This window comes from Antrostomus carolinensis, unplaced genomic scaffold (assembly GCF_000700745.2).
Source record: "Antrostomus carolinensis isolate BGI_N321 unplaced genomic scaffold, ASM70074v2 scaffold16363, whole genome shotgun sequence".
Classification (NCBI taxonomy): Eukaryota; Metazoa; Chordata; class Aves; order Caprimulgiformes; family Caprimulgidae; genus Antrostomus; species Antrostomus carolinensis.
In genome coordinates this window covers 1-9,748 of record NW_010303295.1, presented here as the reverse complement: position 1 = coordinate 9,748, position 9,748 = coordinate 1, and the positions used below count along the sequence as shown (strand labels likewise).

At 46.4% G+C, this 9,748-nt stretch overlaps 1 protein-coding gene across 1 annotated transcript; it reads left to right on the top strand.

Moving 5' to 3' along the window:
• Positions 1–1,588: 1,588 nt before the first annotated feature.
• On the top strand, positions 1,589–9,189 carry LOC104518741 (neutrophil cytosol factor 2; the record flags this gene model as incomplete). The annotated part of the gene is made up of 7 exons (XM_010164057.1): positions 1,589–1,671; positions 2,796–2,904; positions 5,146–5,280; positions 6,380–6,487; positions 7,223–7,282; positions 8,144–8,181; positions 9,048–9,189. Coding segments are annotated over 7 exons (675 nt in total), but the record flags the coding sequence as incomplete, so codon positions are not given.
• Positions 9,190–9,748: the final 559 nt, after the last annotated feature.

Sequence of the window (9,748 nt, the reverse complement as noted above, 5' to 3'; positions counted from 1 at the left end):
GACAATTGGGTAAATATAAATTAAAAAAATTAATTTCACTGGAAAGAGCCCAGATACATTCTTAAAGCAACACATGGTGCTGCAGTATTGTAACGGAGAACGACTTGAACTCGAGAGCTAGAGATGGTTGACTTCATGGGCAAAAACTGGAACACTGGAAGTTCCAGACAAACTTAAGGAAAAACTTAAGGAGTGGAGTCTCCTTCTCTGGAGATGTTCAAACCCACCTGGACACTTTCTTGTTCTCCTGCTTGAGATGGACCTGCTCTGGCAGGGGGGTTGGACTGGATGATCTCCTGAGCTCCCTTCCAACCCCACCAGTCTGTGATTCTGTCACTTGGCAGTGTTGAGTTAACAGTTGGACTTGATGATCTTAAGGATCTTTTCCCACCTAATGATTCTATGAATCCAATTAAAATCCAGCATTTCTTACCCTGCACTTCCAGCTAATAGCACAACTGTGAGTGGTGATGGATACAAACAGGGAGCCCTGCTCCCATGGGTGTCCTCTGACAGTCCTGCAGTGGAGAGGTCCATTTAAGCTGTTTATTAATTAGCAGTAAGGAGAGCTCAGGCTGTGTTGGAAGAGCTGGGACAGAGCCATGGAGCCCCAGGCAGGGCAGTCACTATAAGGGACACCAATGAACACACCATGATGGTGCCCAAGAGCCTCTTTTTATCCCTGCTGAATGGGCATCGACTGGGAAGAAGCTCAACTGCTTCCGCATAGGTCAACGGCTAGTTGTTTATTTTTTCTCTTTTATAGCACAGTAAAGCAGACCCATAAAGCAAGGTGTGCTGTCAGAGCCATGGGAGAAGCCAACTGCCACCTCACCCAGAGGCTCAGTCACTCCCTGACCTCCTTGCTACAGCATATTTCCACCCCTGCAAGGCTATCCCTGCCTAGGCAGTAGCAGGAAAGTCCAGGGTTTCAGGTTTGATGTGTTATCTACCCACCATCTCTTTGCAATGATAAGGGAAGGAGCACACCTCCTGTCTTCCTCAGACACTAAAACAGTTTTCCCAGCACAGTGTTACTCGGAACCATCAGCCACGAGCTGTTACCAGCTTTGCTGATATTTACCTGTATTAACTGGGAAACTGGACCAGAAATACTGACTTGTAGGTGCAGTGTGAAGCCCATCAGCTTTTTGCTTTGCACCCTTCACATACTCATCACCACAGGCTGCTTCAAACAGCCTTCCCTGTTTGGTCTGGTCCTGCTGCTCCCACTGTCAAGGCAAACACTGCTCCAGGCAACACAGTTTTCTCATTACAAGATGCTGACGAGCAAACTTTACCTAATTTGTTATGTCCAGTCCATTTTCCCAAGGAAGGATAAAAACCTGAAGCTCAGCTGACACAGAGCCAAGACCTGAATGATGCCTTTGGAGCTTCTCCTGCCCTTCAGCCTGGATCACAGCTCTGTGCTTGTCAGTCCAGAGGAGCTGGTCAGGGGCCCAGGGATGGCTTCTGCACCCAGCACAAGTGCAGCTTGGACATGGCTGTCTGGGTGCCTATACCCAGGCATTGACAGGAGACTTCTTAACGGATCCCTGGGATGTGTCTGTGTTTTTTTTTTCCTTAGGCATTCGATAAAACCATTGCAAAGGACAACTCCTTAGCTGTTGGCTTCTTTCAGAGAGGGTTTGTCCATCTGCAGCTGGAAATGTAAGTGAGGTATAGGTCCATGTCATTCTTTGGTTTTCTCCTTTTAGACGTATTTTATTCCTAAAATTCAATTCTTCCAGCAATCTTCAACAATTCATAAGGTCTACTTTGGCCTTGGAAACCATGTCACAAGTCAGCAAGCCTTATCTCTGATAAGGCTGAGAAGATAGAAGCTGCACAACTCTGGGGCCCCAGGGGTGGTTAATATAGGATATTACTGTCCTGTACACAGAGAGAAGGCAGCTGCTCCTGTACGTGGGGCTCCCAGGAGTTTATGTTACCATTCAGATTTTGCTTTGAGAATTAAAAAAATATAATTGCACTGCTTGGTGTGTCTTCACGTGGCACACACAAGTCTGACCTTCCCAAAAATGCAGCCTGCTCACAGTGTCTGACTCTCCCTCTCTGCTGAGAGTAGTCTGCAGACCTGTCCCCCACCCGAGGAGGTGACAGCCACTAGCACCCCATGGCTCCTTCCCTCATCAGCTGCTGCTCCCACCCACCCACATCCACCTGAGCACCTTCTCTTGGCCATGCTCACTGGTTCTTGGCCAGGTGACCACTGCAGAGCTCTTCCTGGACCCTTTCTTTCACCACCCACAGCTGCAGGAGGAACCTGTTTTGATTTCAGATGCATAACTGGTGTAAATTCAGACTAATTCCCTCCTTATCCTTAGAGATTCTTGAAATTTCTGCTCACGTGGCTCTGGCCATGTGCATCAGCAGCAGGGGTTTCCAAGCCCTTACTTCTCCCCCAAGTTTTCTGCTGGGACAGTGACAAGCTGGACAAAGAGCTCACAGCTTTTGTTAATCTCTGTTCTTGGCATTTTCTCCTCCTTGGAATTGTAGCTATTTCAATTACCAAAACCTGCTGTTCATCCCAGTCAGTAAAACTGTGCAGACAATCCCAGACACACCATATTCCTTTTGTTCTAGCTACCAACAAGGAGAGGACAGGGAATTTTCTGTGGTCACAAGATGACCCACATCTCTGGTGCAGGAGCTGTTCTCATCCAGGCTGTGGAGGAGAATACATGGTTTTTGCTAGCTTGACTTTTGAATTTCTTAATTGGAGTCTTCAGCTTTTTTTAGTCTCAGTTTCTTCTGTCATCTCTGCACTGTAGGTATGAAGAAGCTCTCTCTGACTATCATATGGCCTTCAGTCATCTCAGAAAAAATCCCTTCATCGATTACAAGCAGCTGGGGCTGAGGCACATCCTCTATGCATGGGAGGTAAGAGTCCACCTGTCTCAGCAGTCCTTCCTCTCTGTTAGCAGATTCATCAGGTGTTCATCAGCACATGTTAGTAACAAGAGCTTTTCAAGACTGTACATTAGAACAGTAAAAAAATTCTGCTTGTGCTTTTTTTTTTTAAAAAAAGGAACTTAATAATAAAATTTTGTCATGAAACAATGTCATCTCCGAGGAGTTTAGTGGATTACACAGTTTGAAAAGTACAACTGTTTCAAGCAGATGCACAGGAATTTGTATGTTGGGTTTTTTTTAGCTTATCTATGGCATGTAATATTTACACTTAGATGTATGCAAGTTTTGTGAACTCCTCTGCTCTAAAAGCTGAAATAGGTTGAAGTACAGACAGATGGGAACAAAATTGGTCCATAATGAAGACTTTAAGAAACTTCTGTCTTTCCAACTCTAGCAACTGGTCTTAACATTACCTCTGTGTTTTTCCTTGCACGCTGGGTTTGCAAGCTGTGTTTTGCTTCCGTGACACTTCACTCTGCAGCTCTTGCACTGTTACATGGAGTCAACCTGCCACATTCTGTTCAAAGAAGTTCAGATCCAAGTCTGAATTGATTGTAAATATTTGTAATACTTGGAATGTAAAAGACTCCTAGAAACTATACTTTACTGTGAGGGTTCATTTTATCTTCTGTCCCGAGTCCACACACACGGCCTGAAATGCAGATATGGGAAAGAGTATTTAATTCTTAACTTCCTCAAGAGCAAGGAGCCATTGTGTAACTCAAGTCAAGCGTGCCCCGAAACCCGTCCTTCAGTCTCGGTCAGTTTTCATGCACCTTATACCTGGCAGGAAGAAGCTATCTGTGGCATTTGTGGTATTACCCAAGCCTTATTGTTTTTAACAGTTTCAGTGCCACAGCCCTGCCTCTCTGAGCTCACCCACACTTAGAAACCATCGTTCCCTTTGAAAGGTGCAGGGCTGCAGAAGAGCCCCGAGGCCATCGGGAGGAGGTTGGTGCCCTTTCTGGTGTGAACACACAGGCCCTCACTCCACATGCTCTAGGCATTGCCAGGGCACGTGCACTTAGTGTGCTGGCACTCAGGACTCAGGATCTGCATCTTGATTTGACTGTATCTTGTTCTTACATCTACCTGCAGCTCATTTTCCAAAATATGCAAACATAATCCCCCTGCAGAACTGTGCCATCAGCTGTCCCCATGCATGGCCTCTCACACGCTGCATCTGATCACCTCAAGGGGAGGAGGTGTGCTCTATGGTTTGAAAGTCCAGAAATATTTGCCTTTTGCAAGACTATAGCACTTCTGAGCTGAGTCAGAACTGCTGTCTTACCTCTCCAAGAGAGAGATGTCCTCTCTGCAGATCTTGTAGATGTTCAGGATGGCCATTCCCCACCACCTCCCAAACAGCAGCCTTCTGCTGTCATGAGTGAGTGAAGGAAAAGCTGCACCTCTGTCCTGAGCACTGCCTACCTCCAGATACCACAAAGCAATTCCTAAGCTGATAACTCTGTCACGTAAGACAGCAACATATCTGACAGTGAGTCTGTGAGGCCACACTTCTGCCTTATAAACCAGGAGCTTTTCCATAAACTTGACTGGTGGCCAGTGACAAAAAGAGATCTCCCACTCTTAACTCACCACGTAGATCAAGGCTCCCCAACACCCAGGCTGTGATACTCCCACATGTTGCCACCTCACCACTAAACTTACTTACTTACCTACTGCTAAAGGGTAACAAGCTGCAGCTGACAAGTTACACACTCACAGCCTACTACAAGGTGAAATAGTTTCAGTTATTTCGCAGTGAAAGGGAGAGAGAATTACTCCACACAGCAAAAAATATTACCTAGTTACATACAGAAAGAAACTCAGGCAAATTGCCAAGAAAATCCTTACTGGCCTTTCAGGTGGAAGAAGAAAAAAGATTAAAACTTGTGTAGTACCAGAGTCTTCATCTGGTGTTCCCTGTGCCTCTCCCTGCCCAAGCAGAGCTAGCAGCCCCAGCACACCCAGGAGCTAGCCTGGAGGTACAGCTTTTATCTCTTCCCGCTCTGATCATGAAGTTTTTTCAGCTGTGCTGCTCAGAGTGCCTTTCCTGAGCCTATGGGGAGTAGATCTGTGCTGCTGCTGCTGTGTCTGTGGTGTTTCAGTGCCTGGTCCTTGTTTCCTGGCTGAGTTCAGTAGGTCGTGTTGGGTGTCTGCTCAGCCTCAGCCCTCTGGGTTCTGCTCTCCCCTTGCCTGCTCCAGGTGCTGTACAGCACAGCAGCAGCGCAGTGCCGGCTGCAGCAGTGGCAGGAGGCCAGAGTCACCCTGGATAAGGCTGTTGTGTGGAGACCTGAAGGAAGGACAGCAATCCTGGACATGGCCCTGGAGCGGGTGCAGGTGAGACCACATCTGTGAGCTCCTGGCTGTGTGTATTGGGCTCAGGTTAAGAAATACAAGATCAGAATGTGCAAATTGTTGTGTGTTTAGGTTTTCCTGTCTACTCACCTGCTTGGTCATCTGATAACAGAGTCTTTGCTGTTTGCATGTGATGTTCTACCAAACTAGTGCTTCAGCTAATCAAGTAACTCTGTCACTCCTAGGTGCACAAAAACACCATAGTAGAAAATTGTGGGATAACCTCTCAGGTTGGGGATGTTACTTTCTAGTCCCTGCTGTCCAGGAGCTTAGCTCTGTTTGTACCTGTGCTGTAAAACAAGTTGCCTTGTGCAGTGTTAAATGCAGAACCCCTACAAGTGCAGATTTGGAGAGGCTCACTTTTCATGACACTGCCTGACTTTTTTTAATTCCTTTGTCCTCACTGACAGGTGGGACATTCCTTTGTCCACCACTGACAATTGGTGGCAGCTCAGATATTAATGACAATCACATTTAGAGCTTAAGTAGAGTGTAAAAGTGTTTCCAGGGTTGGTTCTAAATAATGGTTTCCTGTTAGACTCCTTTATGATCAGGAACAATTTGCAAATCTCTGATTTACTCTTCCTGGAGGGTTAATTATTTTGCTCCCTCTGTACTTCCTTGTCTTATTTGTATCCTTTCTAAGAGATGATCACTTTTAGTTTTAATCTGATCACCTAGCATCATGCTTGTGCTTTACATTAGTGTATTGCTGATATTTGCTATTAGCATGCTACTCAGTGGTTGAACAGAGGAGAAAGAGGCAACATTTGAAGTCAAAGAGAAGAAATGCTTAGAGATTTGTTTAATAAACTTCGCTCCACTGGCCTCCCTTCCCACCCATCCAATGCCAACAGTTAGTCTTTGACTTAACACTGGGTAGTGCCTGCTGAGCTCTTCGTTTGCATGTGTTTGTTAAACCCGAGTGACCTTTTCCAAGTTCACAGCCATAATTTTTGCCCCAGTGTCTTCCTGGAGCTGTTTTTGCACACATAGGGAAGCTATACTTGCTTTTCACTGCTGTTATGTTTTGTTTCATATTAATTGATGGATTTTTCCTTATCTGTATTCCCTGCCCTAGGACTGTCTGTTTTTAGAGCCTATGCAGGTTCCTCTCGGGGAATTTTTCAGACCACGAAAGAAGGAAGTTGAACAGCTGGATTCAAAAGATTTCCTGGGTAAACCCAAGGTAACAGCCATGTGATTGGTAAAATTAACAGCAGGCAGATTAAAATGCCACCTTCTGACATCTCCAGAGGACGTTACTGTTGGCCACTCCACTGATTGCTGCACTCATGGAGGCCCAAGAGCAGGATCATCAGGGCTTGTAGCCCATCAAGGCATCTGGGTCACAGAAGCCAAAATTTGTTAGAATTGCCAGCTCTTTTATCAAAACTGCACTTTGGTGCTTCCAGTCTCGGTCACTTTAAATTCTGAAAAAGCTGAGCAGGTACTTAGGGAGCCCTGTGGTTGTCCTTTTGCTGACAATGACATTTTCAAGAGGAACACATTCCTCCAGCGTGCTCCTACTCCTACTGCATTCCCAGTGGGACAAACAGGCACTTGGGAGACAAATGCTTTGTCATGTCCTTTAACACAAGTCAGCAGAGCATTTCCCTGATTCCTTCTGTGACCAGTGCAGTCAGCAGAAGTGCCACAGGCCAGAGGACTCTCACATGAATAAAGGGAAGGGAAAGTAATTCATGTACTTTTAAAGAAACCTTGGAAAGGCTGAAAAAAACCAGGGACATGAACAGCTGAAGCTGTTTTGGGAATCCAGTTTGACTTTTTCCACTATGTACATGGCTCTACTTTATGCCTGACCTCAGGATGTCAGAAGGAAATGGGTCTGAGTAGAGAACCTTGCATGAGAGTCTCTTCATCCAACCTGGATTCATTCAGTCATTACTTTCTCCTCTGACAGGTGATCTCGTCCATCATTCCCAATGATGAGTACATTGGCTTCGAGCCTCTCAGGCCTCAGGTGAGCAGGACATAGCTCTGAAAGGAGGAATGGAGCTGTCATGGAGCTCCAGGTAGGGCCTCAGGTCCTAATATCATCAGGGTATGAACATGCTATCCAAAAAAAAAAACCAGTGCAGTACCAGACTGGATCCACAGGGTCATTCAAAGCCAGGTGGTGGGCTTCAGAATTGGCTGGAAGGGACTCAGCAATGTGAGTCTCCAACCCTTTGAAGATGCATTTTTGTCTCTTCACCATGTCACAACAGCAGTGGACACTTTGCTGTGCTCAACACACATTTACCCAACACTTTAGTAAATTTGTCAGCATAAGCAGGGCTTGCACTGTAATATGAGTTTCTTAGAACCAAGGGTAGGGGAAGAGCCTTTGTTACTCTCCTCTTGATGGGATAAAGAGGGAGGGGGATAAATAGAAGGTACATCATAGAATACCAGGTTGGAAGGGACCTCAAGAATCATCTGGTCCAAGCTTTCTTGGCAAAAACACTGTCTAGACAAGATGGCCCAGCACCTTGTCCAGCTGAATCTTGAAACTGTTCAATGTTGGGGAATCCACCACTTCCCTGGAGAGATTATTCCATGGCTGATTGATTGTGAAAAATTTTCCTCGTGTCCCAGTTGGAATCTCCACAGGAGTAACTTGTACCCATTACCCCTCGTCTTTTTCCATGTGACTCCTCCTGGTAAGGTGTGGAGCAGCAAACGTCTCTCTGGATGCTGCAGTATGACAAATGTGCTGAAAAGTAAAGCCATACTACAGTGTGGTATTCAGAGGGACAGGAAATCAGGTGGCACTGTTGCTGTTGTTGTAAACAACGCTGTGAGCACTGTTATAAAACAGATGCTGTTGTTCTTCCCACAGAAACAGGGATTTTATGAACCCAGCGCTGATGCTCTGCGGTAAGTGTTCAGTTCCACTCTGGTCTAACTCTTCTCTCACTATTTCTGTTCAGAAGAATGTGTTTTGATCTCTGGTGTCTTTCTCTGAAGACTCTGTGGGATCCACACCCACTTCTCACCAAATGTGGAGTGAATGACAAACATGCAAAGGGTTGTGTGGCTGCAAAAGACACTGCAGCTCAGTAGCACCTCTCATGCAGAATCTCAGGGCAGTTTGCAGGAGCTGATTCAATAATCTTGGGACACAAGCATGGATCATGCCATGGCTGGGGAATGGAAGCAGAGAGAGGTGGGACCTGCCCAGGTCAGTGACAGAGGATGCTCAGCTGTCCCATCCTAGTTCCCAGGGCAAGGCTTCTAAGTAATCACTCCCAGCCCTGCTGTGCTGAGTCAAAAATCAGTTCTGGTTCAAATAACCTGAAAGTTTTGGTGATATGGGATGAGTTTAATAATTGTTTTGCTCTGGAGGATGTTTATTAGTACAGTGAAAATGGGGCAGTTGCATTTGGGAAATCTGAGTGTTTTCCAAGCTCCTTTGGTTCCCAGTTGGACCAAAGAGTAGCAATGGAAATCACAGAATGTCAGGGATTGGAAGGGACCTCGAAAGATCATCCAGTCCAACCCCCTGCCAGAGCAGGAACCTCAATGAGATCACACAGGAAGGCGTCCAGGTGGGTTTTGAATGTCTCCAGAGAAGGAGACTCCACACCCTCCCTGGGCAGCCTGTTCCAAATCATAATTTCCCAACACTTGAAACTTTTTGGCATGTCCCATTTTGGATTGGTGCAATGTTCTGGATCAAAGCCATCCAGCACCATAACTCCAGGGATAGTAAAGGTGCTCTTGTTCCCATTCTTTCTTTCCAGAGACAGTGAATCAGGCTACTATCGAGTGTTGTCCCACTATTCCCCTGAGGACTCGGAGAAGGTGGCAGTGAGAGCCAGCAGTTTGGTCTTTGTGCTGACGAGAGGAGCGGATGGCTGGGCTACAGCCATACACGATGGACAGGTAAGGAAAACAGGTGGGGATTCCAGCCCATCCCCACCAGCAGAGACCACAGCCCTGCTTGTGAGCAGGAGCTCACTGCAGATCTCTGAGCACATTCCTTGGGGACCCACCTGTAGCACTGCAGAGCAGAGGAGGAGTTCAGGAGCACATTTCCACAGGCCAGTTGCTAACCATCGATTTCTCTGACACTTGGCTCCCACCACATTCTCCCATTCACCTCTGTTAGCTCTACAAGGGCATTTTTTTGGGGCACTTGTGCTCTCCACCATGCAGGAGCCTATGGTGGAAGCGTGTAGGGTAACAGACCTCACCAAGGACCACCATTTAGAGCAGTATTTGTCACCTGGGAGCTCTAAGGAGCTGAGGGGACAGGGCAGTCCTTACCTGGTGTGTAATGTCTCTGTTAAATTAACTTTGGGAAGGTTTTGGGAGGGTTTCAGCTGTGCAGAAAGGTTTTATAAAGGGCTCTGGAGAAGACCTAAAGAATTAAAGCCCAACAAATCCGACATCTTTCTGCAGACTAGGGAACCTTCCTTTCCCCCCCTTCCTTCCTTTCCCC